At 35.5% G+C, this 21,732-nt stretch overlaps 1 protein-coding gene across 1 annotated transcript; it reads right to left on the reverse strand.

Moving 5' to 3' along the window:
• Window positions 1-7,580: 7,580 nt before the first annotated feature.
• Window positions 7,581-20,818, reverse strand: LOC117912925 (protein DJ-1 homolog D). Its single transcript, XM_034827732.1, has 5 exons — window positions 20,645-20,818; window positions 20,456-20,572; window positions 18,778-19,218; window positions 8,455-8,817; window positions 7,581-7,929 (listed from the first exon to the last, which is right to left on the reverse strand). Exons 1-5 carry the CDS (start codon window positions 20,693-20,695, stop codon window positions 7,741-7,743), a joined length of 1,161 nt encoding a protein of 386 aa, XP_034683623.1. The 5' UTR covers window positions 20,696-20,818; the 3' UTR covers window positions 7,581-7,740.
• Window positions 20,819-21,732: the final 914 nt, after the last annotated feature.

The following is a 21,732-nucleotide window of genomic DNA, read 5'->3' on the forward strand; positions in this document are numbered from 1 at the left end:
ACTCTCTGAAGGCTTTATGGAAGAAGACAATAAAAAGTATAGGAAACTCTAACCCCAAGAGGCATATAAGGCTCCTAGTGGGCTAAGCCCAAATTGAGCCTAGGTTACCTAATCTCGCCTACTTGGCTCTTAATTAACTAATTAGCCCTATTGGGATCCAATTAATTTATTAGCCCATGCCAAAAAGTCAATTCATAATATCTAATGCAACCTAGTGTTTTTACTAAAACACTCTTATGCACACTTATGAACTTGAAACCCAAAATCCTCAAAACAAAGGTGTCTAATTGATTTAAGAGCTTGAGCGGGGGCCATTAGGAACCATATGAAAATATTGGCTCCCTCATAATACAATTATAAAGTTGATTTAACATCTAAAGAGAGTCAACTACACTCTAGTATCCTATTAAATTACAATGAAGTGAATGCTCAAGTATGTGGCCTACTATCCACAACATGTAGATTCCTCATGAATTGATATCCATAATCTAATAAAGTAGTGTTATCACTTATCAAGATTACCTCTCTAATCCTTGAGTTGCAAATCCCACTTATTATACAATCAAATTGACATGCTCTAACTCAAAGGTGCATATGTCAAATTCTTAATAAGGAAATGTTATGACCATAGTCTTCTAGATCACATGTCCTTTGAATCACCTAAGAGGACACATTGTTTCACTTCCTGAGATATCATGGTACCTCTATTGAGAAAATCTATTTCCACCAACCTCTATCAACAATGACTTAATCCATAGGGATATATGACCACCTTAGGGTAACCATAGGTCAAAACCTCTTATTGATTTTTGCATAGGCTTAATATCTTCTCAAGGTTGAGAATCCATGTAGCATAGTAGCTTGGTGAATCATGACAGCTAATAGTCTTATATCATGATCCAACATAGGTCATGTCCAATGTGTAATCATACACACTAGTGCACTTTCCATGGGAAACTCATCTCGATAGCCAAGACAAGTCACCACTCTTTAGAGGTGGTGAAAAGTGATTGTCTTTAGTACCTTAGCATCCACTATCAAAATACCTTTTACTTGGTGCTCTAGTTCGAAGGATAATGAAAACTATACTACACTTAAAGTCAACTCTTCTTATCCCAACTGCTTAACTTTTAGAAGTGTACCTAATATGACTTTTACCTTTCTTAGACTTAGTGTGTGATCTTATACCACTCCCCATTCTCCATTCCTAAGATTCAAAATATGATTTTTTTTTTTTTTTTTAGGCAATTGAACTAACTTAATTGTTATGACAAAGGCCTTAAAAGCATAAGGTGATGAAATAATGAATGAATTTATTATTTATAATATAATTCCACTTTTTAAATTTATTTATCCTATTCATGCATTATACTTTCATAGCATCCAAGCCTAATATCTCTTGTATTGTACATGACTTTGGTGCATTAGGAGTTATATGGAAGATTCAAGTCATGGGTTCCTTGCAAGTAATTGAGTTGTTCACAACTAGTTCATGAACTTAGAAATCCATTAAAGGTTGTAGTGTGGTACCTTCTATTAGAAGGGATGACTTTTCTTGGTCATTGAGATGGTTTTCCCATGGGGAGTATACTAGTATGTATGGTTACACATTGGACAAGATGTATTGTGACTCATGACATTGCTTATCGGGTAGTCATGATCTCACCAGACTACTATATTACATAAGTTCTCAACATTGAGAGTATATTGAACTAGTGCTAAGGTCTTTAGTAACTTTGACTTAGGGTGAGACACTAAAATGGTCATATATTCCTTACAAATTGAGTCACTACTAATGAAAGTTGGTGACAATAGGTACACTCATGATAGGCACCATGATATCTCATGGATTTGAGACAGTGTGTCTTCTTAGTGATTCTAAGGGCATGTGATCAAGAAATCTATGGTCATAGTAATTCCCTAATTAGAATTTGGCATATGCTCTTCAAGAGCTAGAGTATGTCAATTGATTGCATAATAGGAGGATCTGAGGCTCAAGGATTGTAAAGGTAATCTTAAGAGGTTGATGACATCCACCTCATTAGATTATTGATACCAATTCATGGGGAGCCTACATAAAGTGGATAGTGGGTCACAAACCCAAGGTTAGTATATCATTATAATATCATAAGACACTAACGTGTAGTTCACTTTCTATAGTGGGATGTTGAGTCAACTTTAAAATTGAACTTTGATGAGGCTAGTATTTTCCTATAAGTTCCAATGGTTCCCACTTGCTCATATTCCATGGTGACATGGTTATTTGGAGATTTTTGGGTTTCAAATTCATGTGTGAATAAAGATATTTTGATAAAAACATAAGATTGCACAAAAACTTATGAATGATCTTTCAGTATTAGGCTTAATTAATAAATTGGGAACCCAATGATCTAGATTAAGTGAACTAAGCCTAAACTTTAGGGGTTAGGGCTTAAACACCCTTATCATTTAGACTTCCAGAGAGAATAACCCAAATCTCTACCCATGTAGAGAGGATTCCACCTCCTCGAGCCTCAAGATCCCGAAAAAAACCATCAAGTGGAAGATTTATTAGTTTGTGAGATCCATATTGACTCTTCATTGACAAAATATGATATACGAACATCCAGATCACAAGTAAAGCATCATTTTCTCTATAATTAAGTTTTAATGTATATTGTGCTTTCGTTTCTTAGATCTAGAGAGCCTTTAAGATCGTTTACATACAACTACAACCTAATAGTACAAGGATAGGAATGAAGATATCCACATATTTCCAACATCAATGACCTATTAACATGAGTTTGAAACTTATCAAAGAGCCTACTATAATAGTTACTAGTACATGTCCTAGTCTATAGCAAATAATGCACCTAGGGCCTTGCTTTGAGGATGATTTTCCAGAAAAGAAGCTTTCCTTAAGCTTAACAAAACTAGTTTATAGGTTTTGATGTTCACAAGTTAGTTCTTTGACTTTGTTATCCAATTTTATTTTATTTTTTTTAAGATTTATAAGAATTTTATTTTTTATTTAAATCAATTTTCTGATATTCGAACCATTCAATGAGAGTGTTCCTTTTTATTCATAGTTTACTTCAGTTTCACATTCTCACATTTTAATTCATAACTCTCATGATACAAGGCATTATATGCTTTTTAGATGTTATCGAACTCTTCTTCTTCCTCATCTCTTGATTCAATAGGATGGGAATGGAGATATCCATGTATGTCCGACATCAATAACGTATTAACATGAGTTTGAAACTTATCATAGAGTCTACTATAACACTTACTAGCACATGTCCTAGTCTATAGCAAATAATGCACTTATGGGTTTGCTTTGAGGATGATTTCCCAAAATAGGAGCTTTCTTTAAGCTTAACAAAGCTAGTTTTTCCACTCATGGGAGTTTATCACTTATGTAGCTTAAATCTCTTTTGCTTTCAAAGGCTTTTTCTTTTTGAATCACTTCAGTTAAAATTTTAGAGCTATGGTGGAAATTTTCATTTTGACTTCCCAAGTTCTTTTTCATACCATCCATCTCCTAGGTTAAGGGTGTATTCTTTTCAAGCATAATGTGATATTTAGATTCAAGGAACTTAATTTTTCCTAACAGATTTTGATGTTTACAAGTTAGTTCCTTGACTTTGTTATCCAAATTTGTTTTCTAAGATTTATAGGAATTTCATTTTTCATTTAAATCAATTTACTCATATTCAAAACATTCAATGAGAATGTTCCTTTTTTATTCATAGTTTACTTTAGTTTCACATTCTCACATTTTAATTTATAACTCTCATGCTTTTTTAGATGTTATCAAACCTTTCTTCTTCCTCATCACTTGATTCAATAGAACTAACAACTTTAGGAGATGAATAAAATGAGACAATAAATGCAACAAGATTATTGTTATCTTCATTTTTAGTTGAGCCTATGATCTCATTGTCATTAGACTTGAAATCACTTGCATTGCTTTCTTATTCCTTTTGGGGTAGGGCAATCTATAGTTAAAACACTCAACTTGAAATGACTTAGATAAACTTTTTTCATTAGTTTTCTTGGAGAAAGATTTCTTCCCTTTTTTTTGAGTCATCTCATGTTTGTTTCTTTTGTAAATTCATGGTAGTTTACAATTTCGCTAACAAACATAGATATATCATATTAAGTGAATCATATTAAGCGATAACTTGCTCACTCTCATCTTTAGACTTAATCTTTTTTTTTTCAAGAGGTCTTTATGGCTACCCTTTTAAGTTTCTTAATGGATGGTAGAGTCATCCCATAGGTTTATAAAGAGCCTATAAGTTCATATACTTCATTTAGTCCACATTTTTACTTTCCTCTATAGTTGTCACTTTGGGTCTAAATCTTTTAGGAAGAGATCTTATTATCTTTCTAACAACTTCAAAATCAAGGATTCTTTCTCCTGGGTTAAAACATGAACAAACAATATCATTGAATCTAGTATAGAACTCAAAGAAGGGCTTATCATCTTTCATTCTTGTACTTTCAAACTTAGTTAATATTTGAAGTTTCGATAACCTCACTATGAAAATGCCCTCATGGATTACTACTAAAATGTCTTAAGCCTCTTAGGCATATTTGCAAGTGGTAATCTTGAGTAACTTGTCAAGACTAACCCCATTGAAAGGTTTTATTACATGTTTCACTCCTTTTCCTGTCCAATTTGCCTCATTCTTGCTCGAGATTAAGTTCACCAAAATGGCTTTCTTTATCAAGGGCAGCCACCTAAATTCCATTGTGCTCCACTTTTTTTCCTTGTGGTTCCATTAATTAATACAAGTAAGAATCAATTAAAACATTATTTTTCAAAAACAAAATGCTTTGCTACCACTTGAAAGAATTTTGTCATGATATGAAACTACCAAGAAGGGGAGTGAATAGGCAGTCAAACAATTAATCTCAACTTATTAATTTTCTTTATTAGTTATATCAATTATGATTAAATGTTGATGACCTCCATGTTGTATAAAAATAATAAAAAAAAAAAACCTCAATTACACAAATTAACATAGGCTATAACATGGAAAAACCACCTAGAAACACTAGGTATGAATAAAATATAAAATAAAAATAAATAAATAAATCACATGAATGGTCTCTCAACTATTAAATAGTCCACTAAATATGACAAAATAGTACATAGTTTTACCTAATCAAATGCACCTACTCCCTAGCGACAACCAACACCTATACTCCCTTTCCACATTCCTACATTCCTCTATGCTCTTTAATAGATCTCTTGAAGTCTTTATCAAAGTTTACACTACATAAGTCTTTGACCTTTGTTGCTATCAAATCATACTTTCAAGAACAATCTTGAAATCTTTAAAATATGGAGGCACAAGCTTATTGAATGATTATCTTCTATAAGGTATTTGATTTTAATCAAATAATGCTTTTTATACTTGAGAAAACGTAGGACTAATTTTGGAAAACAAATTTTAATTTTACTAAATCATCACACAAAAAAACATGAAGAGGGAATAGAATTACCATCAAAAGCCATACAAGGAGCATTTAGAGAATGTGGGTTGAAATTTTTGAATGTTTCTTGAGGGACTTTGAGCGTCTTGTTGGACATTTGAATGCTCCTTGTCTAGTGTTCGGATTTTCCCTATAAAAAAAAAAACAATCCCAAAATTGTTTTCATGCATTTTTCATCAATCCATACCTAGAAACCATATTTTTTTCATTCCATAAAAATTAGAAACCTCAAATGCATACATACCTCAAATAACATCCCCAATAAAATAGTCTTAAGTTATCTCTAGAATAGTCTAAAGTCAAATCGATATGTAAAAGATCTAGGGAAGTATGATGCGTCTTAAATGAAACAAAATTGTCAATCTAAACTATAAATCAACACTGCGGATTTCAATGCTTTGTAAATATTAAATCCTTTGGCTCCCTCAAATTACAAAACCAAATCCAAATACGAGAAACCTCTTTCCAATATTTTATCACAAATAATACTCAAAAGTTCTTTTAGAAATCCAAAACAACTTTTAGATCCCTTAATCCAAAGATAATCTGATGTAGTCACCATTTACAAACTGGGCAAGGTTGCTTCCAATTTCTTCATTGGGTACACATTTGTCAAAATTTGGCGTGGGAAAAAAAACTAAAAAATAAGTGTCAACCCTATAAAATTATTGTGCCTCATTCAAGAAATTCTTCTTCTCTAGTTGCCATTTTTCCTATAGCCAGATAATTCACAATGTTAGGATACTAGGGCAATTTGGAAAGCAACATGAGGGACTCATATTGAAATGAGGCATTGACAGGGGAGAGAATCTGGAATGTGATCAATCACAATCCTAGACAGGTGGTCAACCACCTCATTCTAAACCTTCTATCATTATCATCTATGATCTCCAAATTAAACTCTTGTAACAGCACTGTCCAGCCTAGCTTCTGCATCTCTTTTTGGAAAATAAGTATTTCAGGGTTGTCTGATCAGTGAATTTGTCTAAATTCGGTGACAATGTAATTTACTTGAGCCACATTTAGGATTTTGCTGGCATAGTATGACATGGGGAATATTATTTTCCCTTTGCCCCAACATAGCCCCCAACATCTGGGGGTTCTATTGTTGGGGTTGAGGTTAATAGAGATATCAATTGCCTGAATGCAGCCTCACACCTGCACTGTTAATTAACCCACATCCCAGTTTCCAACTCTCCCAATTGAAATTGCCATTTATCCTGTCTTTCATGGCACACATTCCAGCCTTGCTTTGCTTTTGCCTTCATTACCATGCGGGTGTTGTTCAAGTGGCACTAAAACAAAGATCATATACTACAAGTGGGGCAACTGCACACTGCAATCACCAAATGGATTGCCCATTTTCATTTTTAATTGTGAACCAAGCTTTAATTTGGAAGGAACCGACAATGATGAACCCCAATGTAAACTATACGTTACTCATGTATTGAATATAGATATGACTCCACATCACAAAATGATATTCAAAACAATACCAATTTTCTTAATAAGATAAAATGATTATTGATGACTTTTTGGACTTACAATCCCAACAATATTCATCTAATAGCCAAACTATGCAGGAACAAAGTGCTAAAATCAGCATCAAGGTCAATAGAAAGGTGGTGGGGATGAATTTTGGCAGGTTTAGTAGAACATTGGATGGACGATACAAAGAATTGAATCCTCTCCAACCTAGAAAGGGGCAGTACCTTTGAGGACAATGCTAAATCAAAGGTTCAAGATTTATTTTGCAGCTTCAGGAGTAATTTTATGGTTCCTAATTGGAATATTGGAGCTGATATGGAAAAACTATTCATGAATGAATTTGAGGCTAGGAAAGCAATGCATGGTAGGAGTTCATGATTTACTCAAGGAGAGATTCAGGTATTTCAAGAACAATTTAGGAAAGCTTATAACAATGATCATGACCAACTCTAAGGGGCCTCAGAACATGAAGCAATGGTTTCAATTATTTGCCCCATTGGAATGGAAGCGATCTCAGAATGCAAACCAGGTGAATCCATGCCTAATCTTCTAATGGGCTCTAATTCCAGCATGTGAATAAAAGCTGTACCAAAAGAAAAAGGAGATATGAAATGAACACAAGTTTTCTTCCCAATCCAAATAACATATAGACTGCATAGTCACAACACCAAAATTTAAAAAGTTTCCTCATTCTGATACGTAAGCTGAATCTTCTATTTATTCAATAGACAATTAAGGCATACAGACCAGCACATAGATAAATAACTAGAACAAGACCTGGATACCGAGCAACGTCATCAACTGAGAGATGAACTCTGGATGGCCTGGCCAAGCAGCTCCAGTTACCAAATTTCCATCTGTGAAACAGCGATCTATTGGCTCAGGTTCTAACCATGTTGCCCCAGACAAGACTACATTGAGTTTCACAGCAGGATATGCAGTGCATTTCTTTCCCTATAATACAGTTCATAAACGACAATCAGAATATGGCAATCATGCTTACTGAAACTCCTAATTCCACAGATTTTCAAAACACAACTAATAAAATAGACAAACATGAATATCAATAAATCAGTAAAGCATCAAAACTTAACAGATACATCTATGCAGCAATTTGGGAAATATCTCACTAGGAAACTAAATCTGTTGGACCAGATACATGCAACATTCCACAAATTTGGTTCTCTCCTTTTCTCTCTCCCCCTTATCTATGGTTAATTAATAATTTTAAGCAAGAAAAGAACCCATGGGAAGACAAGAAGTCCTTGTACAAATCCAAACAAAAACACAGCATTCTAATTATCATATTACTTCACCCCCCTTGACCCTCTAACATAAAGGAGCAATCAGAACCCAGTCAATTTGGAAATGCATCATAACTATTGCTTAAAACCAGCATAAAAATCAGCATAAAGGTTTTACCAGTTACAAACTTCCTGAAGGATTTAATTATTTTCAGAACAATGTCAATAAAGCTACCTTGAGAACTCCAGCAGCAGCTAAAATCTGTTGTCCGTGGCAAATGGATGCAACTGGCTTTCCTGCCTCCATGAATTCCTTCACTAAGGCAATAACTTTCTCATTTAATGCCAAGTATTCTGGTGCTCGGCCTCCAGGTATAACAAGAGCATCATAGCTTGGGATGTTTAGATCTTCAAAAGTGGCTGTTAGAGTGAAATCATGGCCTGGCTTCTCACTGTAAGTTTGATCACCTTCAAAATCATGAATAGCAGTTGGACAGGTCTCACCGGCCTTCTTCTTCGGGCAAACCGCATCAACATGGCATTCAAGAGCTTGAAAGGATTGAAAAGGGACCATAACCTCATAGTCTTCCATGTAATCCTAAAAAAACAGAAGAACGAAAGCAATGATGCCTAGTTAACTGTAAGGGCACTTTCAAACCAATATAAATTTTTCAGAGGGAAAGTTCACAAATTCGATTGAGAGGTAGCTGCAGACTGGAAGCATTCTATGTTTTGGGGTGTTTCAAGAAAATTTGGATCCAAACCACCCATTGCCAACCCACTGAATAATTTATTGGGAGTTCCCCAATGAAGTCCTTGCAAGTTTTGAATTTAATAATCAAGAAAGAATATCCCAGGTACTAAATTACAATTAAAGGCACTCAATTGTGTCTTCCATGCTTTAAGAAAAAATGATACAAACCTTGCATTCAATCCACCTAAACAAGAGCTACTGGGTGAAAAACCAACTAATCAGCTATCCATACCAGCTGGTAATCTAATTGATAGAGTTGGCATACAAAATTTGTTAATGAATGCCAAAATATAAGAGAGAACTTATTTTGTGTTTGGATTTAACTATCTTCCAAAGTAAGATTTTACAAGTTTCTTTTGCTGGGAAGCCTACTGTAATCAATTGATTTTGAAGTTATGAGGTGAACTAAGTAGTGATCTAGCATTGCAATGGAGACATGCAGTTCTTCAACAATAAGATTGGCAGGATGGCATAGGGATATTTAGCAAACAATTTCACCCTTACATTTTATCAATTTTTTGCAAGCATATTATTTAATAGGTTGGTAAATGTTAAGTGAGATACATGAACCAGATAATTTTAATCATTCAAGGTGATTGGCAACTGTAAGTAATTTGATTAAATTTTGTAAGTCCAAATGCAAGAGTAGAGTTCTATTGTTTCGTCATTATAAAACAATAAGAAAATAAAAAACAGAGACACAAAAGGATTCTCTGAGCTATCTTTGTTCTCATATTTCCATTTTTTATATATAATAATTCCATTTTCTAGATAAGTCTGCAAGCAAATATCATAAATATAAAAAAGAAGCTACACACCAAGGTACACATGGAGTATACAATAGGTACCAAAAGACATTGCCAGAAAAAGAGAGAGCATAAAAATAACTACCCCCTCCCCTCAATTATATCCCCCACTATCTATAAAATCAATTAAAGGCAATGAGCCTTCTTCCAGGTACATGCAAACCCATAGCACTAGATTTCTAAGGAAAGGAACACTTTAGTGCTTGAACTGGCTGCTCTTCACTTTTGAACACTCTTCAATTTCTTTCCTTCCATATGTCCAAAAAATGAATAGCACACTAGCTTTCTAAACCTTCTTGCTTCTTGCGTTTTTTTCCAACAAAAGAATCATGGCAACTCAAAAGAATCTCCTTGGCCATAGAAGGAAGGACCCATGTGATGCCTAACAAAGAGAATAAAATTTGCAACAATTCCCTTACTTTGGCATAGTGTAGAAGAATGTGATCTATTGATTCCTCTTTGCCTTAACAAAGGAGACTTCTATTTGCCAATGACCATCCTCTCTTCCAAAGCTCTATTTCTTCTCTCTTTGCAAACAATTGGTCATTTCACTAATGCATCTTTCTCTCTAAAGTCCCACCTCACCAAAGAAAGTACCTTCTAAATTTTCTCAACCCTCAATCTGACCTTTCTAAGCATGTTGAACAAGGACATAAAATAAATAGACAAACTGCACAAAGTACTTTGAATTAGGGTGAGCCTTCCCCATGCAAAATATATTATCTTTTTCACAATAATCCTCTGTGAAAACTTTCTTTCACATTGTCCTAAACTGACTTTGCTATGAATGGAGCCCTTAAAGGAAGCTCCTAGTAAGTAGTTGGAAGCTCCTTAACACTGTATCCCAATTATAAAGCCAAATCCTCCACATTAGCCACCCTCTATATTAGGATCAGTTCACTTTTCTCAAGGATAATTTTCAACCTCGAGATACCTTTAAACCACATGAACAACCAACTTAAATGTATCATTTGAATTTGCATGGCCTCGCAAAAAACTAAGGTGGTGTTGGCAAACAACAGAACAGACACTTCCACCCCCTCACTTCCCTTCCCTCACAAGCTTAAAAGCCAACAAAAAAACCACCCTCCCTAGCCCTCCCCAATAGACAACTGAGCGTCTTCATCACCAAAACAAATACATAAGAAGAGAGAAGGTCCCCTTGTCTCAAGCGTCTGAAGCTTTCAAAAAAACCCAAAGGAGCATCATTGACCAACAAGGAAAACTTTATTGTTGAGATGTATCATTTAATCATTCAGTCCATTTCTGATCAAACCCCATTTTTCCAAGAATAGTTAGCAACAAACCTCAATTAACATGGTCATATGTCTTCTCAATGTCAAGCTTACAAACTATACTATTGGAGCCACTCTTCATCATAGGATCAATTACCTCATTAACGGTAACTGTTGCATCAAAAATCTACCTTCCCTCTACAACAACATTTTGGAAATCAAAAACCACCTTTCCCGCCACCTTCAACTTATTTGCCAACACCTTAGCTAGGAGCTGTACAAACAATCCACCAAGCTAATTGATCTAAAAGTCTATTAGATCATTAACACAATTTTTTTAAAAAAAAAAAAAATTAACATAGCATTCAACCATTTTTTCTCAAACTTTCCTAAGTCTTAGAACTCCCTAAAAAGCCCCAACACTTTGTCTTTCATAAAGTCTCTACTAAATTGCTAGAAAGCATAGGAAAACCACCCAAGCCTAAAGTCTTATCCCCATTCAAGCCTGACAAAACCTTGAACACCTCCTCCTTAGTGAAAGGCACCTCTAATCCTTCAATCTCTGATTGTTTAAGGCTTTGAAAAACATTCCATAGTGCTAGGTCTCCACTCCCCTAAATCAAACAATTGCAAAGCCTAAACTATTTCCTTTACCTCCTAGTCCTCATGTAGCTAAGTCCCAATAATTTTGATTTTCGCAAAAAAATTCCTTCTCTTATGTGCATTATCCATTTTATAAAATAAAAAAAATAAAAAAATAGTGTTTTTGTCACCCTCCTTTAGCCAAATCTCTCTCGATTTAAGTGTGTAAGAGACTTCTTCCAAAAACATCCACATGCAATCCTCTTCCCTTGCTACACTTCTAGCTTTGGCTTCCTCAAGAGAAAAAGCTCCTTCCTTTTCCTTAGAATCCCACAAGCACACCTGACTAAAAGTCATCTCCTTCTTGACTAAGTGAGTGTTTAGTAAAACTTAATACTTATTACTTAATAACTTAAGTTGATTTTAAGTAAAATTGCTCTTAAATTGTTAACTTAAAACTTATTACTTATTTTTTACTTTAAGTATTAAGGTTATTGGTAAAGTTAACTTAAAATTTATTTTAAGTTATTAAATTGACATACTTGTCCTCATAAGTTGTAATTAATGTTTATTATTAAAACTTTTAACTAATATTTATTTTCATAAAAGATGAGTAATGAATCTGAAGTTATAGTTGTTAAATATATTTTTGTTAGATGTGGGCAAACAAAAAAAAAAAAAAAAAAAAAGGATTAAGACTAAATTAATTATTTTGACTTAATACTTAAAGTCATTATTAACTTTAAGTTGTGATATTAAGTTATTTTATCATACTTAATTTGCTTAATAACTTAAATTAAGTCATTAAGTCATTAAGTTGATTTACCAAACACCCTCTAACACATTACCAAAAACCTTCCATCCATTCTATTTCCAGCACTTTCAATTAAAAAGCCAAAATGAAGTTGTATGAACCTCTGAAATTATATACCATCTGCCACTCCTAAAGAAAGTCTTCGAAACCCTCTATCTTCAACCACATATATTCAAACTGAATGGAATACTACCTACCCCCTTTACTATCTAAAAGAATTGAAGAATGATATGATACAGGCCTTCGTAAAGTACACTGCACCACCTCTCTATAATGAATTTCTCACTCTTCAAACACCAAAAACCGATCCAACATTGACATAGACTAGTTATTTAATCTTCCACACCACATGAAAGGGCCTCCCTTGTAGAGGAGGACCTCATAGCTCTAGCTCCTCAATAATATCTAAGAGTCTTCTCATGGTTGTAGACAACTTATCCCCGCTGCCACGTTTTGTGGGGAACCTAGCTATGTTGAAATCTCTTTAGACACACCAGGGATCTTCCCACAACCCTTTTATAGCCCCTAACTCAGTCCACAAACCCTTTAATTCCCCTCCCTAAAGTTGGTTTTGAAAACCCCAAAGTAACCTAAATGAAGCCATCTTTGATTCACCTAAAGCAACATAAAATTGGAAACTCCTCCCTCCCATGCAATCAAGCTATAACACTCTCTTGTCCCAAAAGACTATCACTCCTCCAACTGCACCTCTAGCTCCCATAACTCCCCAATCTAAAAATCATCTCATTCCTAAGCTCCTAACTATCTCCACCAACATATTCTAAATTTTTATTTCTTGTAAACACACCAAGTCTATCATTAATGATTGAAGTAGGGACTTTACAACCTTCCTTTTCTGTTTGTCATTTTCCCTTCTAACATTCCATGAACGAATTCTTAACTTCATTGGCAAACTTTAGCAAGCTCCTAGCCATCCTTTCCATTCTCACTCCCTTTAAGTTTTCCTATATGATTCATAGAACATTCCAACCTCCTTAGTCCCCCTTCAAATGAGGAAGAACAGTTTTTCTTCCTCCTCTTCTCACCAATCCGGGTTTTTAATTCCTCTTTTTCATCTCTTTAACGAGACTCAAAATCTCCAATTCAAGCCCCTCTCTCAACAAGACCGAGAAATTGTTGAAAGCCACCATGCTCAAACCCCTCTTGTACTACCACATCCTTGTCCGTTGTCCTCACACCCTTCAAATTGCCATCTACCTTCTCCCTAACAAATGAAAACTCCACCAGGCTTCCATTTGCCAAAATATTCTCAAAGGCGTCTTGTCCTTGCACTCAAAATCATCTTTGCACCCTTTAGGCTCACAATCCTCCACTTAACATTAAGCCCCTTAGAGAAAGAAAGAGAACTCAAAGCCCTACCCCCAACCGAGTTCACAAAGTATAAAGGATTGCTTGCAAACCTAGAAGCTTCCTTTAAAAGCACCACATCAAATCATGAGGTATTATGGTCTAACAACATCAGAGCAGTCAAAAAAAGGGACGCCATTTGAGTACAAATGGAACCAACCACTAGATCCTTGTGCACCATCCTTAGCCCTTCGAAAGTAGGAGTGTCCTCCCTTTTTGACCGAAGAGATACTACGCTTTATTGATTTTGAAAAATCAAGCCACACCCTCTTAGACAACATCCCCTCCTCATCTCTTCCATGGGCACCGGACCCACCTAAGCCCACTAACACCTATCCATACCATAATGGAATGCTTTAAAACCAACCCCTCAATAGACTAAGCCTAACCTCGCCCAAAAATCCTAGGCTTAATGTAGCCTAGAAACAATCCTATGCTCTCAAACCCACTACCCAAACATCCAAGCTTGTTTTCAACATAGAGCCCATTGTCACCTTCCAAGACTTCATCCTTTAACCTATTAACCATCCTTGTATTTAAATCTCTAGTCGTTTACCCACCATTTCTAACCCTCTTTAAACCAAAGAATGACACATCTCCTACACCTTTCATACCATCCTCATTATTATTGATCACTCTTTCTCCAACACATGAATCGTCCCTATCTTCCTCCCAAATCTCTTAGTCCTTGAAATCCTCCTTAGGGACCACCAGAGACAACCATGGTGGAACTACCCAACACAACTAAATCACGAAACCCCTTGAACCCACCACCACTTGAGGAGACCTAGATTACCTTCCTCCCATCTAACATCACAAGGATTCTTACCCATTGAAGGTTTTGGAACATAGTTATTGTAATACCTAGTAATAATGAATTAAATAAGTAATAATGATTATCTTTGTACTTAACCTTAAACGTGCTTAATTAGAGGCTAAGATTAGTTTAACGCTAATGTTGTTTAGTGTGAATTAAACTTTGGTTAATGTTAAGTATGGTTAGTTAACGACATAAGTATGCTTATTAGGTTCTTAGGGGTTAATTAGAATTATGAAAACTTAAGGGACTAATGTGCAGCAATAGGCATAAAAACTTATAACTAGAGGGACTAAACCGCAAATATAGGAAACTTGAGGTTAGTGGCAGCCTTAGGGCCTGCCACCTCATGCATGCCAGCTTCAAGGCCCCTTTATAAGGGCTACCAGACCTGTCTCTGCAACAAGCTGGTGGGTTTAGAGAGAGAATCTAGATAGAGAAAGTGAAGAATCAAGGTAAAGAAGAAGATAAATTTAGTGATTTTGGTAGATTTAGGTTCCAAATGATCTTTTGAAGCAAATTAACGGTAAAGTTTGTTTAAAAGCTGAGTTTAATTAGGTATAAACATATTTTAATTATAAATCAAGGTTAATTAGGGTTTTAAATATTTTGATTTAAATATCTCTTGATGGAAGATTTAGCATGCTTGTTTGTTTAGTTTGCTTTAATTGAAAAAAAAAAAATTAATGAATCCTGTGATTAATTATGTTTATTTGAATACTTGAAGCAAAATCAAAATAAGTAGTGTATACTAATTAATTGGGAGACATCAATATGCATAGAAAAGATTGTTCAATCCACCTTAAATTAGATTTTAAACCTGTAGGCATGATGATTAGGGAATATGGAAAGTTAAGTGATCAACATCAAATTGTTAAAATTCGCAATAAGGGAAGAATGTCATAAGCTTTAATTATGAAATTTTTATGGCTAGAAAACCTAAACTATATTGTTTCATTTCAGTTCCTTGTAATAGCTAAGGGTGTCCACATAGAAGGATTGCAAAAGAGAAGTTGGCGTAAGGTAGGGAATTTCATACCATTCCATTGTATATCTTGGTGTCATTTCTTGAAGCATTTATTGGAATTTTCATGTCATTACTATGATTTCATGAAGTATTTTAATGTGTCATGGTGTTCTCGGTTTATTGTTTTAAAATGTTGCAATGATATTTGGATATGTATTGGTATGAAGATTCATGGGTTCAATATTGAGAAAAGGGTTCATTATATGGTTGCTTTGCAAAAACAATATGGAATAATGGCAGATAATATCCAGAAAATAGATTGATATGTGGGAAGTGTTTATGTAAAGCTACAGGCACTATCTTTGGATATATTGTTTATGTAGGATCATGGGTCCTTGGATGAAAGTCCCTAAAGCCCTTGAGGAAGACATTCTAATGTGAGTGTATGGGGTTGGTCCTACCCTTGCGTTGTAGTCCCAAAAGGCATGGGTTGGTCCTACCATTAGGTATGAGTCCCAGAAGACATGGGGTATGACTTACCCTTGGACGATAGTCCCAGAATAGTCATTATTATGACCGAGTAGCTTTTGGAGCATTGATGTTTGATATGTACATAGTGGGGGTTAGTAGCTTATCAGGTGTGAGATGATGGATGAGGCTAAACAGAGATAAAATCATCAACAACATGCATACATGTTTGACATTATTGCATATTTGCTAATGGTTATAAATTGTTTATCATGCATGCTATTATATGTTTAATTCAAAGTTTTTAAGAATATGCACAGGATGGTTATAAGCTTTCCTACTGAGTTGTGAACTGACCCTATTCCTTCCACCTTTAGATACAAGTCAGAAGACATCAGCTGGGGTTAATGCTTAAGTATTGCTTTTGTATTGATTGGATGTTGTTTTGTTCATGTTGAAAGTGTTTTGAGACTTTTGCCTTTGTATCATTCAAAGACTAAATCATTTTTGCAGGAATGACAAAATGTATATTTGTTTTTGTACACCTATAGTATAGGCTACCCTTAGTGAACCATGGTGTTTTGGTATGTAAAAAGTAAGATGGTACAGGTTTTCTTTTGTGAAACAATTTGTTAATAAATGGTTACAAAGTTTATCACAGGATGTATACTTTTTTATAACAGGTTTCCACGTCTTCATTTTGCACAAAATCAACCAGAAACTCAACATTTAAATTTTGTCTCCCCAGTTTTGGGAGCACTAATTTTGTATTTGAGTATTAATTAGTAAGTCTAAAATCCAAGGCGTGACAATTATGCCTCCATCAACTCCAACGAATCCTCCATACCAATCCTCTAATTTTTTAAACAACATACTATCATACAAGTGGAATGGAAGTCCCATTACCATCACCCACACTTCCTTTATGTGGATGTTGTTCCAAAAGCACCCCACCTCAAGCACTCATCTTTTTTTTTTTTTTTTGATAGGTACCTCAATCACCTATCTATCCAGGAATAACTCTTTTATCTTTATACCTCCTTACATCCTAGTGAAGCACCATCTCCACATTTGCACCTTAATCAAACTCGAACAAAATGAGAGCTCCCCCTAGAAAGGATAAATTCATCCCACCTTTCAGCTACCAATTATGACCAACCCACCTCTTCAAAGTCTACAATTCTAGAGTCATCTTCCTTAAAACCTCCTTGCTCCCTTACTAAATCCCAACCGCATCTCCTATTGCACCCTAAACATTCTTCACCTTGTCCCTGGAAGACTATTAACAAAGACACTATCTTGCTCCTTTCTACTATAGGTCCTTTGATAAAAGCAACACTCCTAGTATCTTGAAAGAAAGAAACCACTCTAAGACAAGAAGTTTCCTTGAAAGAATAGCCCATCCCTAAAGGACACCTCTGCCTTTTAGGGAAAATTAAAACAAACTTCTATGCCTCAACAAAGCTAAGCATTTAATGAATCTTCTGCCCCATTTTTGTGTTGCTCCAACTTTACCCCCTTTGTCATTCCTTTCATATCTTGCTAAACCACTTCCCTTATTTTTGGCAACAAAACTCCACTCCTTCTAGCAAACACAACAAACTAAATTCCTTATATCTTATCCAACTGGATAAGCCTTTGCCTCTCTCCAGAATTTTTCAAAAAGAATATTGCCCATTGTGGGCTAAAGCTCTCATGGCTTTAAAACATATATACACAATTAAGAGAAACTCACTACATATATAGTGTCAGTAACTTTTCTTTCCAGCCAATGTGAAATACCACAATCACCCTACAAACAAAACATCTTCATCATGTTCTATGGACATTACAAGGTGGATGGGTTTTAGATCAAAGCTTGCACAACTTTAAAACAATCTACATAGTTAAAATGAATGAACTCCTTACATATATAATACTAGGAACTTTTCCAACACACCGATGTGGGATATTACATTCACCCTGCAGGCAAAACATCCTTGTCTTGCCTATGGGGATTATGGGATCAAATGGATAGACACACCTTGTAAAATAAAATAAACAGACTATCACATCAGGTTAATGATCGATTATGATACCATTTATAAAGACCTATTCCCTCCCATGTGGATATTATCCGTTTTGGGACTAAAATTTATTCAACTTTAAAACAAATCTAAATATTTAAAAGAAAATCACATCTATAATAGGAACTTTTCTTCTTGACCAATGCAGGATATCACATAGGGTGTTAAATATTTTGTTGGCAAAACATTATCTAACAACTTTTCCTTTTGGATCAAATTGGTAGCTCAACAAGTATCATCATCAAAGACTTAGCATTCTATGACAGCTAACATTCATGCCAAAAACAATTGAAAACTAACTCCATTTTGTAGGAAGGGTGAAAGATACTAATTAGTAAGGATTTTCAGTCAACTTTAGTTGAAGGTTTCTCATTCCTCATCCAAAGGACACAACCAGTGAAGTTGCAGTCTTAAGTCTTGTGACTCTTACACTAATTAAAGCACCAAATTCATAAATTCAAATCTATGCCTGTGTGCTTTGATGATGCACACTGGAAGTGATCATTAGAGGACAAGCATTTGTTTTTCCCTTTCCTTCGTTTATGACTTTGGTGCTCTACCAATATTGAACTAGTTACATATAGGTCACAGAAAAATGCAATGAAAAAAAGAACAAAGGTTCCATTATAAACAAGGTATGGTTTTTCCAGCTCAAAGTTATTATAGGAAGTCAAAACTTACCCCACACAAAAATAGAATCCGTTTATCTGAACCAGTTATGGTGCCTCCTAGTGCTTTTACAAAAAGCTGGATGAACCCAGGATGACCTATGTAAGTTGCTGCAGTAATAAGGTTACCATCAATAACACATGCTGACATGGTCTCAGGTTCTACCCAATGAGCTCCTGCAGCAATTAGTGCAGGTCCCACAGCAGGGTAAGCTGTACACTTCCGTCCTCTGACTGAGCCTGAAGCTGCCAAGATTAACTGCCCATGGCAAATAGAGGCAATTGGTTTTCCAGAGCTAAAAAATTTGCGTACCAAGTCCAAAACAGATTCATTCATTGCAAGATATTCTGGAGCCCGCCCTCCTGGAATAACAAGTCCATCATATTTGCTTGCGTCTACCTCATCAAAGGTTGCATTGACTGTGAAGTTGTGACCCCGTGACTCAGAATAAGTCTGCAACCACCAAAAATAAGAAAAAATGATAAAAAGAGACACAAGAAAAAGGAATACAACAATCTAATCTCACGAAGTTTAGTCCTCTTAAAATGTCATTAACTGGAAGAACCATAAAAAGTGCAAACATGAGTCTATTTTCATCAATGTTTATTTCTTCAAAAGACTTATCAGATTCTGAAGGTACCCATCCAGTATCCCTTGAGCCTATCATACCTAGTGTCATAGCATTGCCCCCACAATCGAGATGACTCTGCCAGAGCCACAATTATGACCAAGCAATAGGGAACAAAAAGGTTATCCAATCATGTCTCTATCTCCTATATAAGCCATACATCTGAAACAATGCATCCAGCCCTCCTCCACCAGCACAAGAATGTGGGTGTGGTTCAGTGAATGACACAAGAATGAATTTTTTTAGAAACACCATTGTTGAGTTACCAATGTTTGTAAAAACTTATTAGGATTTGAGCCCACAAGGTATATATCACGCTTTAACAATTATAATTTTCAATTTTGATTATGCAAACAGTGAATATGTTTATTTGTGGATTGCTTCAATCATTAAATTGATAGCTTTTCTAAAAAAATTCTGGAAAGTGATGGCTCTAGAATTTCTTAAAAATGATCTGATTTCAAAAACTGATACCAACACATGTTTTTCTGTGTAATTCCCGTTCTTTCTATTTCTGTTAGCAGAAAAAAGTTTAAAATTTCTGCTAACTAATCCAGTAGTCTCCCTTTTCTTTTCCATAAAAATTCTATTCTCCCTTGGAAACAGTTTCTTTGCTCCCTGGACATCATAGGTCAACACCGATCCTAAAGAAACAAGCTAATTGTGATGCAATTGAGCCAATGATCAGCAGTACCCCTAATTTAAATAAACAACAATTGGATTCGAAATATACCAAACACCCACACAAAAATAAACTGATTTCACTAAGCAACAAGTGCGAAAACCCTCGAATTTGAAATTTACACAGCACCCACAAAAAATCAAATTGAATCTAATCATGGAAGTGTATAATCTGCGATACCCATAATCAAATGAAACATCTCTGACTGTGGATTACTAAGCAGATGCAAATTTGAATCGACCAAAACGAATCTTTTCTATTTCCTAGAAAATTTCGTAGCATAAATCTTTTGCAGACTACAAAATCCAAAAGAATCTTTGATTCCATTTCGCACCAAAAAAATTGAGCTACTTTTGAGTGATGAAGGCCGAGAAGCTGACCTGATGACCAAGGCCCTGATGAACAGCAGTCCGGCAGACGTCGCCGGCTTTCTTTCCAGGGCAAACAGCGTGGACGGAGACTCCGTAGGCCAGCAACGCTTGAAAGGGAACCATCACCTGCAACGACATGAAATAGTGAGATAACAATCAACCCCAAAACTGTTTATGCCGCCTAGAGTGAACAAAGACCTCATAATCTTCCATGTAATCGCCGCAGAGGATGAGAACGCTCTTGGCCATCTTGTGAGAAACAGAGTGAGGAAGAGAGTGACTGTGGGCGCGTGGGCTTTGGAGGAGTTTTGGAGTGGTATGGCTTATGAGGAGCGTTACTGAGAGAGAAGATGCCCTGAGTGCTGTGAGCTGTCTTGATATTCTATTGCAACGTGGAGCTCAGTTGGCTTTTTTTAATATTATTTCCTCTTCAAAATATCCCCTTCACAGCCTTCCTATCTCCATGACGTTTTGTTTTTTGTTGTTCCTTATGATAAATTTGAAAGTTATTTCGAATGAATTATAAGATTGCCTACAGAGATCTTGATTATAGGCGTTGAACAGAAATGCTATGGGCCTATGGCTACGATGAGGGAAGCTCTGCTAAGATGGCTCCTCCGATTGCATTTCGCCGTTGAAAGTCTCGAATGAAGTTGTTATTGTCAATAAGATGTGAGAATTTTGTTTGAATGAGTTGTTGAGAATACTGGGGAGGTGCAGTGGGGGGCCTACCTTGTTGCAAATAGGATAAAGGAATTTCATTGAGCTATGTCATGGAAAATGTTGAAGAGAGTTGTTGTGGAAACTTCTTGAATTATTGAACTTTCTCATTTCATTCCCCAACTAATTTTGAAAATTCTAGACACTTCCTTAGGTTAAGGAATATCCTAGCAATCATTTTCATTTCCTAGAATGAGTCCAAATATTATGTCGTCCTTGGATTCTTCTAAATCACTTTCTAATTGTAATTTTGCTACCATTTAATTTAAATTCCCTTTCTAAGTGTATAATGATTGCCCCATGTCCATTCCGTTTACCCCTGCACTACTTTGTCTTGCTTGTTCTTTGGATTGAGTGGATCCCATAAGTTGGGTACTACACCTTCTGTAACAAATATTTGCATACCCACATGATCATCTGACAGTCCACCAGAGGAAACTTCCTATAAAACCAAGACAAAGTAGTAGAGGGGTTTGTTACTGGGGCTTTGAGGAATCTATGTGGTGACAAGAATGGGCATTGGAAAGCCACACTTGAGGCTGGAGGAGTAGATATTCTTGTGGGCC

Source organism: Vitis riparia, chromosome 4 (genome assembly GCF_004353265.1).
Source record: "Vitis riparia cultivar Riparia Gloire de Montpellier isolate 1030 chromosome 4, EGFV_Vit.rip_1.0, whole genome shotgun sequence".
Taxonomy (NCBI): domain Eukaryota; kingdom Viridiplantae; phylum Streptophyta; class Magnoliopsida; order Vitales; family Vitaceae; genus Vitis; species Vitis riparia.